A 20,035-nucleotide genomic window follows, 5' to 3' on the forward strand; every position below is an offset into this window, starting at 1 on the left:
CTTCAGGTGATTCTCAGTGATGACTGTTCCGTAATTTGGTTGTAATTATTGTGGTTGTGAGAGGATGTGAGCACAGCGTTTACCTATTCCTCTATCTTGATCAGAAAACCCCAGTACCACTGTGTCTTGATTATTGTTGCATTGTAGAAGGTTTTGAATCCTCTTTGTTCAAGAGTGTCTTGGCTATTCTGGGTCCTTTACGATTCTTTATGGATTACAGAATCAGCTTATCAATTTCTTTATAAAAATCAGCTGGGATGCTGATAGAGCTCACGTTGAATCTGTGGATCAATTTCAGAGCTACTGCCATTTTCACAGTGTTACGTCTTCCAATCCATGAGCATGAGATGTTTTTCCATTCATTTAAATCTCCTTTAATTTCTTTCCACCACGTTTTGTACTTTTCAGATTATAAATCTTGTGCCTCTTCTTTAAAGTGTTTTTATCGAGGTGTAATTGACATATGACATTAGTTTCAGGTGTGCAACATGACGATGTTTGTGTACACTGCAAAGTGATCCCACCATCAGTCTAGTTACCGTCATCATCTTACATAAGTACAAAAAATTTTTTTCCTTGTGGTAAGGACTTGTAAGATCTAGTCTCTTAGCAACTTTCAGATACACAACACAATATTATTAACTTTATTCATCATGCTGTACAGTACATCCCCAGGACTATTTTATAACTAGAAGTGTGTGCCTCATGACCCCCTTCACCCATTTCTCATGCCACCCACTCTCCACCCCACGTAATCACCAATCTGTTCTCTGCATCTATGAGCTGTGTTCTTGCTCTTGTAGGAAAGGAGAAAGTTTTCCTCAATCCTCTTAGAATCCCTGGCTGGGTCTGAAAATTAAACTGCCAAAGGTAGATTAACAGGAGAAAAGCATACACATTTTATTGAATTTTTACATGTACATGGGAACCTTCACAAGAGAATGAAGACCCGAAGAAGAGAGCAGAGCAGGAAGCTCATACCTTTTGGACAAAAAGACTAAATTTGTAAAGAATTGATGAGACAAAGAGGTTTGGGCGTGGGGTGGTAAATGGTGAAGAAGTAACCAGAAGATAAGCGTTAGTTTAACAAGGTTTGTTTCTACCGCTTTCTTTTTTTAATGTTGAAAATTATAGTGTTTCATTCCTTTATAAAATTGTATCAAGAGTAGTTTGATCTCTGGCTGCTTTCCTCTCATTATGTAATTTACAATAGGAAGTGAGCATCTTTTCTGGGCCTTGGCAAATCGTCACACTCCTTTCTCAGTTTGAATCACCTTCTGAAATTGTATCCTTTGTGCTTTCACTGTCATGAAATATCTCTGGCGTTCCTCCAATGTGCGGTTTTTCACGTGTGTCACGTCCTCTGAGATGCCCTCCTCTGCAACACAACCACTTTCCCCACTCAAGACTGCGTGTTCGCCATAAGTCCCTCTGGCTGCACGTCTGGAAGTACCTCTCGAATGGGGGCAGTGTCGGCACCCCACGGTCATCTACATCTTCTAGAATTCCATGTACGTTCCATCCAGATCAATATTTTTACACACTACACCTTGTACTACGTGCAAAGCCATGGCTGCCTGTACTTCTTAGATTCTGGGTACCAATTCCACAGCAGCAGCTTGAGGTGAGATTCCAGCGTCACCAGGTAGCCTAACGTTAACCAATTCATGCGGTCTTCCGGAGCGACGAGACCAGCTTTCACAGGCAGTAAAAATATTCTTTTCCAGTTTCCTGGTGACTACCATTTGGCCTGAATGCCAGCCAAGCTGACTGGGATTTGTTTGGGGTTACAGTATTCAATCCAAAGTTGAAGTAAATGCTGCATTTCAACCACATGCGACCTTCCGTTTGTAGTGCAATTTAAGCGTAAAGATGTTGACACAACTTTACCTTGCTTTTTATATTTATCAGGCCTTTAAAATGTGGTTTCTACTGTGGCTTCACGTAGGCCTAGGTCTTGTCCTGTCTTTGCTTTGCTGATACCTTTTTCAAATCGACCACATCAAATTTCTCTTCCAGTCTCCTCACTTTTCATTTCTTTGCTGCCATCAGGAACCAGGCACTAAGACCCAATATTATGACAAATGTTCTTATCATCCCATCACTCAGGAAATGACAAGGGTTTTAGAAGCTGTGACAGAGACTGGGGATGGAGGGCAAATACGCATTATTATGTCACAATAACAGTGAGAAGGGTGAGAAAATCAGACACACTGACATGCTCAGGAGCTCACAGATAAATACCTAGTCTCCCCGCCCCCAGAAAGTCTCCAGGCAGAACCTTCGGGACTATATAGCAGAGCTCTCTGAGAAGATACTGGAAACAGTCGATGCAGATGGAATGGCTAATCCATGAAGCAAGCACGAAAGGGCAAACGACACACAACTTAGCTTGGGGATCTGAGAGCCACGCAGGCCCTCAGAGGTGTGTCACTGTCTGCTTCTTAGCCCAGTCCTGGACCTCTGCTTGGGCGAAGATGAGGTAGAAGATCAGGCCTGACACGTTAATAGCAGCTGTAAGCAAGAAGACATTTGTCCAGCCGACCTCTGAATCCTGGTGGCAGGAAACTACAGGTCATTAGCCAGCCTCGTCTTGTTCCTCCTCGTTCAGAATGGCTCTGGCACCATGTCCTGCTCCCCCATCCCAACTCTGCTGCTGATTCTGTGATTCCTGGGGTCCCTGGAGTGTGTGGGCAGTTTGGTTCACTGGTCTTTCCCTGCGCTGGAACATTCCTCCCCCCAAAAAGCCATTCGTCCCCCTCCCTGGCTTGCAGTCCTTCATGACCCCCTATTTAAAATCAAAATCCCACCCCCTCTTCTATGCGCTGGTCTCCTCTCCTGCTTTCTTCTTCTCTTCCCACTTACCACCATTCCATACACCATATACTGTGCTTATTTCATGAGGTTTTTATCGCTGTCTTTTCTCTAATATCAGCTTCACAAGGGCAGGGACTTCTGGTGTTGTTGTTTTTTTATTCACTTAGTGACGTGCATGGCACGTGCTAGGGTTCAGCACATATTTGTGGAATGAATGAATGAGTGAATTAATGAACGAATGACAAGGGGAACAAGGTCAGTTTGAGAATTTGCATTTTCAACAACCACTTTCTAACAGTGCGTTAGTCAGAGGCTGGAAGGGAATTGAAGCTTCAAAAAAGAGAAAGGACTTGACATCAGGAAGAATAGCCTTCTTTGTTATTTTCCTTTCATTTTCCTGACTTACGGGTGGAAAACCACAGGAGACTTAAAGAACACTAGTTGTGTGAATGTCATATACATCTTTCATCACGTAAAGTCTGTACCGGTGAGATTCTTAGGAAATGCTCAGATTGTCAGATGATTTGTCTGTTCTGATAACTTTAAATGCATGCCTAGGGAGGAAGGCTGTGCAGGTGTGAACACACCACATGAGCAGTGCTAGCCGGAAAGATTCCAGCCGAGTGTACACAGGGTGCAAACAGCCCTTTCCCTCTGTCCTTTACTCGGCCTCTCCCTGATTTGTTCTGGAAATAGTTGTGGGTTCCTACACAGGGTGACCAACTCTTTCCAGATTGCCTGGCACTGTCCAGGTTTTAGCCTCGAAAGTCCCACGTCCCGGGAAACCCCTCAGCCCCAGGCACCAGAATGGTTGGCCACACCATAGTTTCTAAGAAACACCATGGGAAATTCGCCAAGTGGCCTGAGAAGCTCATCTTCTAAGAACTCGTAAAGCTGAGCTTTCCTCCTGCTCCATTAGCAGTGTGAGCACGTGCTTACTGTCCTGTGGGAGCTGAGAGGGACAGCACATGGGCTGCTGGGAGCAGGGGACAGAAAGGCCAAAGGCTGCTGCCCCTGGGTGACCTCTATGGGCTTCTCGATGAATATTTTCATCAGAACACTTGACCTCACCTGACTGATGAAAACTCCAGCAACAGTGGGAGAGATGGCTCCTGATGTTTGAGAAAAGACTAGTAGAAACCCCTTGAGAAAGCCCGAGTACCTGAGAGAGAGAAAGAAAAATATCCCAGTGGAAGCAAGAGGCCAATGTCAGCTCCTCCACTACAATTCTGCTGATCCTGGGGGCTGCCTGCCGTTGTGCTGACCTTGGTCAGACCTGAGGGAAAAGTGCTGACTGATAATTACTGTAATCCTGTGCTCGGGTCTGAGACTCCCGAAGGGTAACCTGTGCTAATTTCTCACATCATTTAGACAAAATGTACAGAGCGTGTGCACCTCGTTTGTATGTTCTCATGGCTTCTGCTATAAAGTCTAACCCAGCAGCCTTGTTTTGGGGGATAAAAGACCCCTCATTGGATGAGACATTGGTTCCCCAAGGGCCCAGGTTTGTTATCTGGAGTATGTCCGTTGACTATGGAAGCACCTGAGAGCTACGTTGGGAGTCTCAGTCCTTAGGTATTTCCCTTCCCCAGACATCGCTGTTCCTCCTGCTACCCCGTGTCGTATACCTTCACTAACGGCTCACAGGACCACGTCTGTGCAGTCCCACACATCCTTTCAGAGACCCACCCCTGTATGACTGCTGTGTCCCCAACATAGAAGAGACTGGCGTGAGTGTCCTGAAGTTCAGCTGCGAGTGTGGCCACTACCCCTCTGTCTCCAGCCAGAAAACTACGTCCACAGTGGCAGACTAGCTCCAGGTCCCTCCGGAGCCCTGTGGCTGGAGGCTGGCTGGTTTAGGGATGCTGGACCTGCACTGAGCTTCTGTAAGGAAGAGGCAAAGGGGTCCCTACCGAGGAGCAATATCCAGGAAGTTGAGAAGGGCTCCTATTTGGCAGAGGCTGCCGGCGGCAAAACACAGCACCAAGAAGGCAATGGTGGTGCTGAAGCTGGACGTGACCCAGGACAGGGACACGGAGAACACAGCTGGGAGGAGAACCCCTGGGCAGAGGACAAACACACAGTGACGAGGAAGCGGCCCTGAGCTCCCCATCCCGTCCCCGGCCCCACCTCGGTCCTTACCAATGGCAGTGAACAGTTTCCGGATGACGATGAGTCTGAGGAGTTTCCTGGAGAGGAGAAAATCTGCCAGGAGTCCTCCAAGGAAAGTGCAGATGAAGGTGACACCGAGCATCAGGGCTGACAGGAAGCCACTCTGAGGAGCAGAGATGAGGTGTGTGTGTGCCCAGCACCCACCAGGGCATGTCCCCGGGGGCATTTCTACACCATGGCTTTTCTTTTTATGCACATGACCTTCAGCACAAAGTCCATGCCACTGAATGAGCCAACATAATTTTAGAGCCAGAGGAAAAATCTGCGTATCGTTCAGTTTGAAAGCAAAAAAGGACTCATGCTGTCTCCATTTAGAGAGATCTCCTGCAAGTAGGTGTTTAAAAGAACAAAACCCAGTAGAAAACAAGGCAAAGGATATGAACAGGCAATTGACAGAAAAAGAAAAACAAGTGGCTCGTAAACGTAGTGAAAGGAACCCAACGTCATAATAAACCGACTTGAGACGCCATGTTTCCTGGATCAAGCTCGCAGCAGCCCAGCAGCACATCATCCCAGGATCTCAGGGGTCCTGTGGGGAATCAGGAACTTGCAAATATCATTAGTGCCGCAAGGAGGGCAGTTGTACGATAAGCATAAACGTCTATCCTGCATTTACCTTTGACTCAGATATGCAGAAAATTACAGAAATTGTTGCACAAACGTAGGACAGAGATTGCAACCCACCCACACATCATGCAGGAAAGGCTTCTGGTGTGCTGAGAAGAGTCCCAGTGCCTGGTGTACACGTCAGAGCAGCACAGAGAGCACACCACGCTTGGTGTGAAGAAGACGTTGGGAAAATAAGAATATACATTCGAGTAGGCTTGCATTCCCATGAATGGAAGAATATATAAGAAATTAATTCTAAAAAACTTTCTGTGGAGTGGGCTAGGAGAACAGGGCAGAGTGAGGAGGGGATGGGAGTAAGGGTTTTCACTCTACCTTTTTATATGGTTTTGAAAACGTTGAACCTCATATTATCAATTCAACCTCTAAATAAAAATGCTATTAAGGAAAATGCAAGAAAAAGGAGACCATCCTCTGTGCATAATCCAAGCAATGGGAAGGATTTAACTGTCACCTGGTCCAAGCTGATCATTTTACGGACAAGTAAACCGAGGCCACAGAGGTGACGTGACAATGAGAAAACACAATGGGAGCCATGGGGCTCCAGGCTCGACTTCCCCAGTGGGGAATCTAGTCTCACCTTGTCAACTCAACCATCCTCCTGGCCTTGCCCACCTCAGTCTTGTCCTCTGAGGGTGGGGAGCCCGCCTGGCCTCACACCAGAGACAAATCATTGTCAGCACTGGCTTCCTGCCCGCCTGGCCCTCTCAGGGCGGGACCCCCAGCCTGAGGCTCTGGTTTCATAACCTTTGGCCCCCTCCTCCTTCGGGAGGGCCCACAGCCACCCTGTGCGTGGCCTTTCTGATTTCAGGGCCTCTGGCCTGTGTGCACACACGTGTCCCAGATGCTGACCTCTGAAAAGGGCAGCTCTTGTTGGCCACTCAGCACATTCTCACCAGAGGAGCCGGGTCAACACGAGAACACTGCTCTTTGAGTACAGAGGCGAGAACCTAGCAGTAATTCTGTGACCCTGTAAACTGTCGCTGACGTGCTATGACATCTGATACACCCTCTGCCACTTTTTACACATCTGTCGGGTGGGAGCTGAAAGACTCCTGTCAGCCAATCAGAGAATCTGTGCATTTTGTGAAAAATCAGACAACTGGATACATACGTGCGCCTTTCCTTACATATCTCATACCGGAGTAGAATGGTTTCTTAAAAGGAGGTTATCCACAAGTTGTTGGCATAAGTCCTCTTTGGGACCCTGTCCTATTAGAAATATCTCACTCTTAGCCTGTGTTCTCTACACCGCTGTCACGGCCTTCTCGGAGGCAGGGTGAGTTTGGGTCATACTTTCACGTTTGTGTGGCCAGCAGTGTCTTGTTTGCAAACAGGAACTGGGTAGAACGTAGACTCTTCGTGGGTCCCTTCAGAAAAGATGACCCTCTTTAAATGGGAAGCTGCCAGGACCACGGCACTCTGCTCCTGTCAGCAGGAGGTCAGAGTTCACGGGAAGCTGGAGGCAGTTCCTAAGGAGGGTCCTGGGCGTAACACGCCGGTTCTGTGCTCGTAAGAGAGCCAGGATTATAAAAATGGGACACTTCCCCAGAGGAGCAATGCGTACTCACATTGGTGAGGCTGACTTGCAGTACAGAGTTGATGTACGTCGGCGTGTACCCCATCATGATGTAGAAATACCAGTACTCACTGAAGTAAGACACTAAAATGGCCCAAAGGGGGAGGGACTTCATCATAGCCTTGATGGGGACAGACCAGTCTGGCACGCAGTCCTGGAAGAAAGCAGACAGCATGTCCCCTCCGTCGGAAGACAAAAGCTTTACTATACCGCACGCTTCTCCTCCGACACATCCACACAGACACGGGGTCGTGGCACGGGGGTCTTCCGGCACCTGCTGAGCCAGTGAATGCACGATGTGGTCCCTCTCGTGGGTGCTGATAAATGGGTGCTCCACAGGGTCATCATAAATGAGAAGGAACCAGAGACAAGAGCAGGCACAGCCAATTCCACCTGCAAGAGGGCCAGGTGGAGCTGGACTCGAGTCCCTCTGCCCTGAGATGGCCCCAGGACTGCTGTCCTCCCCGCGTCCACACCCTCGTGTGGCCCCATCACAGGTGAGGATGCGTCCCCACCACTTGACTTTGGCCTCAGCCACAGAACATGCTTTTGCCAAGGGCGTGAGGTAGTTCAGAGCCTCGTGTGTTTGCCCCATGTGTTTGGAAACGCCCTCGCTGGGAAGGTACCAGTCAGCACTCCTCCTGCGACTCAAAGTTTCTTTTATCACTGAACCTTGGGGAGGAATTGGCCGCAGGACAAATATGCCCCTGATCACCTGACAACTAGAAGATATGAAATGGGATGAATCCTCAATGAGGACAGCCTCTCTAATGTATACACAATTACAGTGTTGGACAACTGAGCGTCAGGAGCATGCAGGGGAAACAGGATTCGTCTAAAAGTTTCCTTTTTAGAATCTTCAAGTCTGAGTTGTCTTCACTGGCTAGCATGTCGTTTATACATTCCTTCACAAGGAAAGAGCAGCCGCCACAGACCAGGCACTGTGCTAGATTTTGAGACTATCAGAAAACACAAAGGCACAATTTTGCCATCGAGGAACTTAAAATCAACTGTGAAGGGATGAATTTGAAAATTAGCACTGTGGCACCTGGAGGGTGGAGAATGTACACACTGACGCCACACGTGTTTAATCAGTTCCCCTTTTGTACATCCTGTTCACTGGTTCTGGAAACCATGGACATAGCATGCCTTGCTCACGGCTTTAGTAATCTTTGTAAGCTGCCCTTCTGCAGTTCCTATGACACAGCCTTTGAAGGTGGATGTGCCAGACTAGTCAATCTACATGCACTGTTTTTCCTAGCGAATATTCAGCCGATGCTACAGGAACCCTTGACCTAAGAGTGTCATCCTCTAATGAAAATTCCAGTTGGACTTACTGGGCCCACTGGAATCAGGCAATTTGCGGATGGGATTTCTGAGAACATTTTGAAATCAAGCACAAACGCTTGTCGAAAGCAGCCGTGTGGATCCCAAGCAGGACTGGGTGAAGGCAGGCGGGGAAGTAACAGAAATTGCCTCTGGACCACTGCATGTGTCTTTGGGGACTTTCTGCATCTCTCACTGTGCGTTGTGTCCATGCCTGAGCCTCTGCCCTGCCTCACGGCCTCCACTCCTGACCCACTGTTCCAACCAGCGTTGTACCTACGATTACGGCACTTCCCACAATTTTCTGGGTATAGTAATAGTAAGAGAAATTTAAAAGAATGTATCACATACATAAGCCTATCTGGAAATGTAATCCCACCAAGATAACACTTTCAACCTCTCATGAAAGAAATTCCTCTGGGGTCCTTTCTGGGTTCCGCTCAGCAACATGAAGGAATGTTGTGACGCCATTGAAGTCATCAGATTATCCTAGCTGCACACGCAGGCTGCTGGAATGTGTCATTTTGAAAGATTCACAACATGACTAGCTGTAAACATCAACTTGAACTTAAGTTATATCAGTGTCTGCATCTACCGGGATATGGTGAACCATCGATGACTTACATCACAAAAATTGTGCCCAGCATTGTATGTCATAAAACAGAGTTCTGAGATTTGAAAAACACAAACTCACCAAAGATGTAGAAGACATAAGGCCATCCCAGGGTCTGGCAGAGGACCCCACCAGCAAGGAAGATGATTAAGGCCCCCAGTGATGACCCTAGACAGAAGATGTTAAGGATGATCTGGGTGAGAGCCATGCTTCCCACAGACAGACCCCTTCTCAAGGGCGAGCTGCATGCCGGACAATCGGGGTTCAAATCCTGGCTCTTCCCTCAGCAGCTATGTGACCCTGGATAAGTTATCAGTTTATTTGTGTCTCCCTTTCCCTTCTGTGTGAAATGGAAACAAATATATAGATGAGTTATAAGATAGCTCTGTGGCTAAAATGAAACTAACATGTGCAAAGCACTTACAAGAGCTTCGTCACACAGCAAGTGTTCTGTGATGATCGAGAAAGGTGGTGTAGGGCAGTGCTTTGGAGCACGACACACAGAAGTTGGGGTGCAAGGTCTTGCTCCTGCCGAGAGGCCACTGCAGAATCCTCTTGAACAATGCACATAGGTGGCGACTGGGGCATGAATTACCTGATACAGTGATGCCGATGAGTTGATTCCTTTCCAGTGGGGGAGCCCATTTCACCCAGATTGAATACTGACCTATTGATGTCATAACCTAAAAACAACAAAGGTCCATGACTGGCTACCTAAGGTCATTTGGGGCCCTATACCCCACTCATACTTAGAAAATGGCTTGGTACCTGGGCTATGCCTTGCACAGTCCGAAGAACAATGAGCAGGGCCACTCCAGCATCAGCTGCCAGTGGAATGAAGAGGTTCAAGGCTGAGGAAATAAAGACGGCAGCACCAACCAAGTATCTGATTCCAAATATGCCAACCACATAGCCAGCAGGGATTGAAGCCAGCAGTGAGCCGTAGTTGAGGGAGCTGAGGAGAACCCCCTGGATTTCAGGACTCCAGTCATACACAGGTGCCTAGGTGACACAGAGTATCTCACTGCTTGTCTTTGGCTAGAGCTGACAATTTTTATTGTGAACGCGTGAGAGGCAAAAAGCCATCAGCTGGTTCTCCCTTCTTTGACCTCCAATTCCTCCCACGTACCAGTTTCATTAAGAAAACCTAACATGCCTAACGTACTCTTCCCCTTACACAATTTCCCCAGCTACATAATTAACTAACCAATTAATATATAAGAAAGAAAACCCATAAAGAAGAGAGCATCCTAGGAGAGGTAAGAAAAAATACATGAAGGAAGAAAGTGGACCTAAATCTAACTTGCCTGCGGTGATTTTCATCATTGTAGGGGAAGAATTTACATCTAGTAAATGGTAAAATTTCTTTCCTCAGTTCTAACTTAGCTCTTGGTTATACTCAGACACTAAGCGAGAACATAATCTCTTAGCTATCTCCGTTCTTGTGTAATATAGTTCCTTGAACACAGTATATGCTCCATGAACAGCCCTGCCACTGGAGTCAAAGAAAGGGTCCAGGGTCTCATCAAACTTACCACTGCCTCCGATGCCTGTCGAGTTTCATTCCAGCAGTTTGATGAGCCAGTGGGAGGCCTTTCTGTGGAGGCATTGGGCAGGCTGGGCAGGGCTGTGTTGTTCACCATAGCTGGGATGGTGATGCTCAAGTTCATTTGTTGGGTCAAAATGGAAAAATTACAGAGATGCAAGATGAGGGCCATCCCATGTCGGACTGAACAAAAGCCTGAGAAGAGACGACACAGAAAGTCTTATAATTAGGGTTCCCCTCTCCCTGCTTCCTAAGTCTGGGAGAGGGAGAAGATTGCAGCCTGTCTGAAGCAGAAGTATAGTGAGAGCAGATGTTGCTCTGTGGGTGTCTGGGGAACACTTGCACCCCTGGGAGGTGAGGGGCCCAATAACACCCTCGGAACCATTTCTCAGGCGGAGACTTAGAGAATGTGTGGGGCCGGCCACTGCAAGCACCACAAAGCGTCTTCCAGGCAGGGCTCTGGGATAAGCCGATGAGTGGGAATGGAACAAGGATTTAGAGGACTCGGCTGGAAGCGCTGACTGATTAGATATGGAAAGTAAGGGAAGTGGTGGGATGTGATTCCCAAGTGCCCCAGTTGGGCAGCCAGGATGGCTTTCAGTGCCTTTTATAACCAGGGAACACAGCAGATTAACATGCCTGGGGACTGGAAGGAGATCAGACTTGAAAGGTCAGCTAGGCTAGGTGACCTGAGTAGTCAAACTTCACCTTGATACTGTAATCTAGGCTTGCACAAAATTTGCCAGTGATCCATGGCAGCTCTTGTTATCCCTGAGGGTGTGTGGAAATGTACGATTTGACAACAACTGGAAGGATAGATTAAATATCCCTGTCGAGAAATCCCGGAGGCAATAGGTGATCACCAGCCTCAAGGCACATGGGTGCCCTGTTTCCTGGCTCCTGCCAGGAAGCAAAAGGCTAGCACTGTTCGCTGGTGTGCAGTGAAACACGTGCAGTGAAACTCGCGTTAGGTTCCAGCCGTTGACAGACAGATCCCCACATTTGGTTTAACTTTGGGAACATTTATTTGAGACTCTACCCTCCCCCGTACACACAAATTTATATTGGGATGTTAATCAATATCATACTGATATGGCAGATGGAATTAAGAGGGACTGCCTCGTTTACAGTTTGGCCTTCTCCCAGCCAAGAATGGGGGTGCTCCCCAGGTATTCAAGTCTTTTTGTCTGTCCCAAGGTGGGATTGTATAGTTAGCTTCAGTTAAGTCCCAACAAGTTAAAGTGCTTCTTATTGTCTCTATAACAGTCCTTTCCCTTATCATTTCCACCTTTTTTCCCCCTTGGGTTTAGACAAGAAAACCACACACATACACACACACACACACACACACACACAACACAACACAACACAAATAATGGGGGAGAGAAAAAGAACAGATGATTAGTTTTGCTGCTTGTAATATATTTTTCATTCTCCTGGGTAATTTGATTCATTGGCAGTTTCTAAACAATGTCACGTAGGAATGGTGAGGGGGTCCTCATGCCACATCAGTTTCCTGGGCATGCTTCCCACATGACACCATGCTGCTGGTAGTTGGGGGAAACCTGTATTTGTATTGTCATCCTGTTTCTGTTTTTTAATTTTATAAGATTGTGTGAGTTTTGTAAAATGTATATTAATCCTAGAATCAGACACCAGGATCTGCTCTATTTCCCATTGTGCGTTCTTGGGCAAGTTACTGAGCTTTGTGGCCTCAGTATTTCACCTGTAAAATGACAATAGAACCTATCTCAAGATGTTGTGATAACTAAGTTTATATAAGTTCATTATAATTATTGTCAATATATCGCTATCCTTACATGTTTGGAATGATCTCTTCTTAACAGGCTGTTTTAATGAAAACACATGACTTATTTCGTTAGAATTTTTTCATTAGCACATGATTGAGCTTAATTTGCAGTTTTTGAGTGTAAAATTTTTGCCATGGTAGCTAGTAAAGAAAGCAACCTTGAAGCTTCCCATTTCAATCTGTGATCTGAAATATTTTAGTTTTATGGCTCTTCTTTGATACACTTTTTTAGGATAGTTTTAGACTTACAGAATTGAGTTCCTGTATATCTCACACCCATTTTCCCTTTTATTAACATCTTGAAAATTCAACACCAGCAGTAGTCCCCAGCTTGGAAGGGGGGGATTGAAGGGGAAACATCCCTGGGCAACAGCTTAGTTTTAAGGGCTTGGGAATGCAGCTTAGCCCTACAACCTTCCAAAACACAAAACACTTCTAATAGGACGCGAAAGTACGCTGTGAGAGCAGCAATGAAGCTGGCTTATATAGACAGGAGTGCCTGCCCCGGTCCCGGATTGGTCCATTTCTATGCAAATAAGGAATCCAAATATGCACGATTTGATTGGTCCAAATAGCAGCATCCTGATTGGTCAGAACAGAGCTGCTCTGATTGGTCAGTGAAAACGCAAGCGAGACTATAACTGTACAGCTCTGATTGGACAGGGAAATTCTCAGTTCTATTGGTTAAATTTCAATCCTAGGAGCTCTCATAAGTATTAACTCAGCCACTTTGCAAGAGCCTTGGCAGCCTAACCTGTGGCTTTTGCCTGAAATGCAGCGTGCTTGAGGCCTCTGTAAACAATGGCTGCTAGACTGGTTATGAATTTGGGCTTAAGGAGCCACAAGAAGTCTTTTTTGGCAGGTATATGCTTCTCAACATTCGTATGGTACATTTGTCACAATTACTGAACCTCTACTGATAACAGTATTAGTAGCTAAAGCCCATACTTTATTCAGACGTTTTTACCTAATGCCCTTTTCTGTTCCAGAATTCCATTTAGGATACCACAGTACTTTTAATTCTCACGGATCCTTGGGGTCCTCTGACAGCTAGTCAGACCTTTTGTTTTTGATGACAATTTTGAAGAGTTCCCAGGCAGATATTTCAGTGTCCCTCAGCTGGGCTTTTTCTCATGATTAGACCGGGCAATGTGCTCTTGAGAGGAAGACCACTAGAGATAAACGGCCGTTCTCATCGCATCGTTGGCCTTGAGCACGGGGCTGAGGTGGGCTTGTCAGGTTTCCCACTGTGCATTTCCTGGGGTTTGCTCCCTTTCCTTACTGTTCTCTGGAAGAAGTCACACCCGCAGTCCACACTGGAGTGAGCAGCTATGCTGCACCTTGTAAAGGTGATGTCCACATGATGGGTTTCTGGTGCACAAGGTGCGTGGGCATTTTCTCCTTGAAAATCTCACGGGACTGTTCTAGGGAAACTAACAGGACTTTGTTTTATAAGGGGTAACTTTTTGACAACTTTTTCCACTTCTTACATGCTTTTTGACAATTATACTTTTTTAAATTCAAATTTATACATTATATTTTCATAAGAAATCATGTGCTTTATCGATTTACCCCATAATAAGATCTTATACATTTAAAGTGCTCCTGTATTCACTCTCCCCTCCCCCATAATTACTTGTATTTAATCTCTCTGCCTGATCAATCTGAGTAGTGAAATATGTGTTTTATTGCTGCAAGGGCATCTCCTTTACTAAAGAATCAGCTGTTACATATATTTTTTGTTTCAGTTTCCTTCCTGATTTCAGGTTACATTTTTCTACGTTTAAATTGTCTGTTTCATTTTTCCACATGCTTTCCTCGAAGTTGTAGACTCAGTGAATTGGATGCTTACTTAAGTTGCTTCATTTATTCCTGTAGTCTTTGTTTTCTTTCCTTCTTCATACCAATCATCTTTTGATCCACTGTCTTGCCCCGCTGCCCCTTTCCGTAACTGTTTCAAGCCTCAGCTTTATGTTGTTGATTTGATTTTCCAGAGTGATCATTTTTCTGACGACTGCTAATTCCATGTTAATTCTGAAGTGACATTTTCCCTCTTTAGTTTCCTTTCTCACCTATATTGGATTGTTCTTTCATATTTCCCTGTTGATTTACTTCACAGACTCTAAGCTTGATTTTTTCTCATTATTATTCTTGAGAACTTGAAGAAATTGGAAATAAAATTATTCTCCAATATTCCCAGATAAAATAAGGACAGCGGTGTAATATAATGGTTGACAATCAGATCGCTCTGGTTTGAATCCAGATGACACCTTTTTGTGTCTGGGTGACTTAAATGAGTTACTTAATCCCTCTATGCCTGAGTTCTTGCTCACGTAAAATGGAGATAATTCCAGGAGCACCTTCCCTGAAGTATTGTTGGGCAGAGGGAACACTGTGTGAATAATAATGATAGCTAACGTTTATATAGTGTTAATTATGTGCCAGGCATTGTTCTAAGTAGTTTATATTTAGATACTGTACGTTTTCATATGTAATTTAATCCTCATGGAAATCCTATGAGGTAGGTACTATTATTATCTCCTTTTTACAAATAAGGAAACTGAGACAATTTAAGTACTTTGCCTAAGGTCACAATTCATAAATGGCAAAACAGGGTTGAAAACATAAGCAGTCTGATTTCCAACCTACTCTTACCCAATATTGTGCCATGGAAAAAGTTTGTACAGAAATTCTCTGTGTTACTGATTTGCGGAGAGAGAAAGAGTTGGTATAGGAGAACTCGGACTATGGTGTAGCCCAATAGACTCCTAGATATTTTGAAATGCATAAGATCTTAGGGGTACAAGAGTCAAACTCTTCCATTTTACAGATGAGGAAGCTGAGGCAATGGAATAGTATTCATTCCAGATCAAATGGTTAATAGGTAATTCTAGAGTGAGTGTTAGAATGCACGCATCCTGATTCTTCTTAGATGGATAAAATTAGGAGAATCCTCTTTTCCTTAAAACATACTCACTTCCCAGCAGATATACTGGCTAAAACACGGAACATAGCAAAGCATTCCATCTTGGTTAGTGTTTTACTTTTTAAAGGCATTATCTTATGAAAAGCTTATATCCTTAAGAAAATGAATGAACAACAGCGATGTAAGTCATCAAGAGTTTAGAGTAAAATAAAGTGTTCAACAGTTTTCCTTATGCTGCATTATACAAAAGCACAAAGTTGTAATATAGGTGAGAGGGAGAAAGAAAGCGACTTCTATGATACGGTGTAAAGGAAAAGCCTGTGCTCGGTGAGCCGGGCCTAGATCTAATACGAGCTGAGACCTAGTCTGACGCCCTGACGTGGAGGCAGAAAACCAGGACTGCTTTCCATACTTGCTACTCAGCATCTGCTCTGGGTTTTCCCTTCATCTGTAAGTAATGGCTTGATACCTGCCTGCTTTATACACCTTCAAGGTTTCTTGCAAGAAATGAAATCATTCTCAATAAAAACTCTTTATAGCTGTATAGAATTCTAGGCCATTGGTGCTAGAGAGATGATGCTGTATATCACCAAAAAGGAAGTCGAGGTGACAGAGACCCCAGTTTTATCCCCATCCAGTCCATGCTTTTACCTTTCCTGGAGATTTGTGTATGAGCCGGGTTTAAATCACCATCGTTGGAAGTATCTCCCACTGTGGCCTTGGCTTCTGCTCTAGTAGACATGTTGGTTCTCACCTCCCTGGGCCTGGCATTTACCGACTGAAATAAAAGGGCGTAAGTGTAAATACAAAGAGAAGTAGACTGTATGATACGTGAATACCCTCGGTTCTTCTGAGGATGTGGAGGAAAGGCATGATGGGGAAAGTGCTAGATTAGGGTTCAGGAGACCTGGTTTGTCATCCAGTCTATACTAGCCAATTGTGTGGCCTTGGGAAGGTCACAGTCATCCTGGTTCTTAGTTTCTGCTTCTCTCAAAAGAGGGATCTGGCCTGGATGGCCTGAAGGGGTTGTCATGGTCTCTCCAGCTCTGTGTCCCCATGTCTCTCAACTGAGATCTGTATCAACTGGATGTTAAAACTTGGCGATCTTTTTTGAAATTTCATCTGGAAGATTCCAATGGACTAAATTACCTGAAAAACTGTGTATTATAAACACCTAGCTATAGTAAATAAAATATAGCAAACAACCTTTTAAATACATAGCTCCAAAGATAGTAAGCGATGTCCCCATGGATGTAATGAAAAGTTAGAAGGACAAGCTATGGTCTTTAGTGACTCTGGGACTGGGGTGGGTACTTTTAGGTTAAGTTTGGAGTTTTGTGCTTTTCATCAGACTGGACCTATTAATTATAACATGAGATTATCTGATGGCTGAAAATAACCAACGGGCTTTTTAGTCTCTGAAAATAATCAAAGAAGTTACAGGCCAAGCAGATATAAAGGGAAGTGGCCGTGGGGAGGGGTTGCTGGTGAAATATATCGTTTCTACTTCCTCTCTGTGGAGCACTACTTCTGTTAACAAAGGCAAATGTCTGATTTTTTGGTGCTCCTGTTTTTAACCAGAAGTGAAAACGCTCAGACTGTGCGTCACCACTAACGTTGTAAGTGTAACTGCTTGCTTAGTGCTGGCTGACACACAGGTTGCCTCCTCCCATCATCAGAAGCACAGAAGGCAGACCCAGGAGCCCTCCAGACTGCCCCGGAATTCAGAAACACACTCAAAGTTAAGTTGAAGTCCAGGTCAGTGCTCACTGTCAAAACGGAGTGACTCTGGCAGCCAGGAAGAAACCGAGAAATGAAGGGATGGGACATCCTACTCATCGTGTGTGTCCACACCGTAGGGAAATTAGTTGAAGGAAAGAATTCTGAGTCACAAGAATTGGCGACAGGCTTTCAGGGTAACCTTTCCCACGGGTGTACTTGTCAGGACTCTAGTGACCCAGTGCCTGAGAGTTCACTGGCCTCTAGTTCACTCACTGATTCAGTCAATATTTGTTGAACAGCAATGAATGGATGCAGTGTCCTGCTTGCTTTGCTCTTGCTCCTGCATTTGTGCCTGGAGGACTGAGTTCTCACGAAATCGCCTCTCTGTCTTATGACAGGAGCCCGTGCTGGTTTCCTGTAACAGGACGACCAGTGTTTGGCTCGGGGCAGCCCGCAGGTTTGGTCCTACTGCCAGCCTCCACCGCCAATGGCCTCGGCTCTGCAGACTCCAGCAAAGCCTCCAAGAGGGGTAGCATATGAAAAGAGAGAAGGATGACATTTGCTATGAAGGAGAGTAGCGGTGACCGCAACTATAGCTGACATCGCGAGAAGAGGGCAGCTAGACCTGGTTCATGCAAGTTGCAGCCAAGCTGAAATGGGAATGATGAGAAGGAAGCAGCCCGGAGCAAGTGTTCCCCAGGCACAGGGGCGGGCGCAGCGTGAGCTGAGCTCCCACAGGCCGGTGGGGGCCTGGAGTCAGTACCCCCACTGCTGCGTGGGGCATGGGCTCTGATGGACATGGGTTCTGTGTCTATTCCCCTTTGCATTGGCATACTCCCTGCTCTTCTGCTGTTCACTAGTTCACTGCAGGAGACTTCTCCAGGTGGCAGGCAGAGCTGTTAATAGTTCAAATGCCACCTCCGGGTGCCCTCAGCACTGACCATTTCCTCCGAGTCTGCAGCAGCTCCCGGCTCTGATTCTCGGCCCCTACCTTTTCCCACGTTAACTTCTTCCCAAAGCCACGTGGGATCTCATGTCTTACTTTTTCCAAATGTTTCAAAGGCACAGAACTTACCAGAAAGGTCTGGCCTGTTCCGATTGCTCTGGTCTTTCAGCCCTGAGCTGGACTCCCTCTGCCAGAATCCACCATTTGTGTTGTATGTAGTCTCACCACAGATGTGATCGGCGCTTTTGAAAAAATTATTGTTAATGCATCCCACAAAAACAAGCCCAATATTTGGATCTTAAGCTGCAGGTCATCTAGTCTAGTCCCAAGGGTGGGGTGATATTACCCCTTAAAAGTAGTTTCAAATTGTGGGTTTTGATCATTTAGCTGAATTAGATAATTCAGATTCTCTCTGCAGCTATCCTTTTGGATGACTTTATTCCCTAGAGTTCTGGGGGTCTTGTTTCTTTTAGGAAAAGGTGGCATCCTCTCACTTTTCAGAATTGTCTCAGGAGAGACAAATTCTCTTCCCCATTCCCATAATCTCTACCCCAGAACCCCAAATTAAGCTACTCTCTAGTGGGAAAAGAGCCAACATCTGAAAAGCAGAATAGTAAGAATAGACAGAGGGAAGGCTAACCTGAGGGAGAGTGCAGGGTCCTCATTCCTCTCAAATAAGTCTCTCCAAGCTTTTCAAAGTTTCCTGATCTCCAGGAGGTAAATGATTACCCCAAACCTTTAACCCTGTGATACCAAATGGGAAGGTTCTATTGGCTCAATGGTTTAATTTTTAACTTTACTTTTATTATTTAATTAACAAGTAGGTCAAGCTCATTACATCTTCCTCGTGCTTCAGGCCCAGATGAGGTCACTTACATCTTCCCTGACCTCCCATCAGAACCGCTGCCCTTTCTCCCAGGAGCCTAATGCCACACACTTCTTGTCTACACACTGTCACCTCAGGGAGTCCAAGTCAGGGTTACAGTGTTCACGAGGGTGGGTATGTCTTGCCCCTTCTTAGCCCTCTTTCCACCATCCTCCTGTTTAATAGAACTGGGCTTTCTACAGACTGGAGGCTTTCCTTAATGTGAGTGATTTTTGTGGTTTTCTGAATATAGCTATTTGCACACCAGCTACTGAGTTTTTCGGTGAAAATTGACAACCTGTGATTCTGCTCCCTTTTGTAGCAAAACCTTCACAAGACGCATGCTTGCTTGTGATTTGTTTCCTCATGTTCAGTTCTCTCTTGTGTCCACTCAAAACAAAGCCACCAGTTGCCCCCAGTGGTCAGTTTCAGGCCATAGCTGTCAATGTCTGACAGCTTTCAGCACTCATTCTTTCTTAGCATTTTTGCTGCGACGGTCGTCTCTAGTCAAATGATATTTCCGTGCCACTGAATGCAGCGTTTGACTTGACCCCACAAGTGCAGTGTTCCAGAAAGGAAGTTTAGGAAAGCAGACATACATTTTTCTGTATTTTTATGTCTTTCAAGAATGAATAACAATAGGAAATTTTTATACTTCAAAGTACTCATTTGTTTTAATAAAATGTAGCACCTTAATCATATTTACTTAAAACTATAAATACTGCAATTATTTTCTGTGGCTTTTTGACACACTTTGGAGAACAAACTTGAAATCAATGAATGTACTGAAAAGGTTAACGCCCTGCCTGTTACATCTTGGCTGTCAGATACCGTGCATGTCTGATTGTTCTCATGCCTTATCGGTTGCCCTTCCTGAACCTTTTTGCTGAATCCTCATCTTTTCTATAAGCTCTGCTGTTGCTGTGGCTAGGACTATCTGATTACACTCACTCCCAAGGCGAGCCCGTGCAGTCCCGTCCTTACCTACCCTTCTCCTGAGCGCTGGACTTCATCTCTCCAGTTGTCTTCATCTGTAGTTGAGGCTGGATTTCCAGCAAGTTCTCTGCCATACATTGAGCTACATGC

General features: G+C 45.5%; 1 protein-coding gene across 2 annotated transcripts; it reads right to left on the reverse strand.

Annotated features, from left to right (window-relative positions):
- Nucleotides 1–873: 873 nt before the first annotated feature.
- Nucleotides 874–18,752, reverse strand: SLC17A4 (solute carrier family 17 member 4). Of its 2 annotated transcripts, none has more exons than XM_081024870.1 (13): nucleotides 18,725–18,752; nucleotides 18,214–18,326; nucleotides 16,068–16,194; nucleotides 10,670–10,875; nucleotides 9,903–10,136; nucleotides 9,730–9,817; nucleotides 9,216–9,302; nucleotides 7,470–7,588; nucleotides 7,188–7,349; nucleotides 4,960–5,092; nucleotides 4,731–4,878; nucleotides 3,889–3,979; nucleotides 874–2,554 (listed from the first exon to the last, which is right to left on the reverse strand). In XM_081024870.1, exons 3-13 carry the CDS (start codon nucleotides 16,156–16,158, stop codon nucleotides 2,420–2,422), a joined length of 1,494 nt encoding a protein of 497 aa, XP_080880996.1. In that variant the 5' UTR covers nucleotides 16,159–16,194; nucleotides 18,214–18,326; nucleotides 18,725–18,752; the 3' UTR covers nucleotides 874–2,419. The 2 variants fall into 2 exon arrangements, with proteins under 2 accessions (XP_080880996.1, XP_080880997.1); XM_081024871.1 differs by having other exon boundaries at nucleotides 878–2,514.
- Between the last annotated feature and the right edge of the window lie 1,283 nt (nucleotides 18,753–20,035).

This window comes from Rhinolophus hipposideros (genome assembly GCF_964194185.1).
Source record: "Rhinolophus hipposideros genome assembly, chromosome: 19".
NCBI lineage: Eukaryota > Metazoa > Chordata > Mammalia > Chiroptera > Rhinolophidae > Rhinolophus > Rhinolophus hipposideros.

Excerpts from the sequence above, each read along its gene's own strand:
- SLC17A4 (XM_081024870.1), bottom strand. The coding sequence starts at position 16,158 with ATGTCTACTAGAGCAGAAGCCAAGGCCACAGTGGGAGATACTTCCAAC. Across the intron at positions 10,137-10,669 it reads GACAGGCATCGGAGGCAGTG|GCACCTGTGTATGACTGGAG; the intron begins GTAAGTTTGATG and ends TGTGTCACCTAG. Across the intron at positions 9,303-9,729 it reads CATCGGCATCACTGTATCAG|GGTCATCACTGGGGGCCTTA; the intron begins GTAATTCATGCC and ends TCTTCTGTCTAG.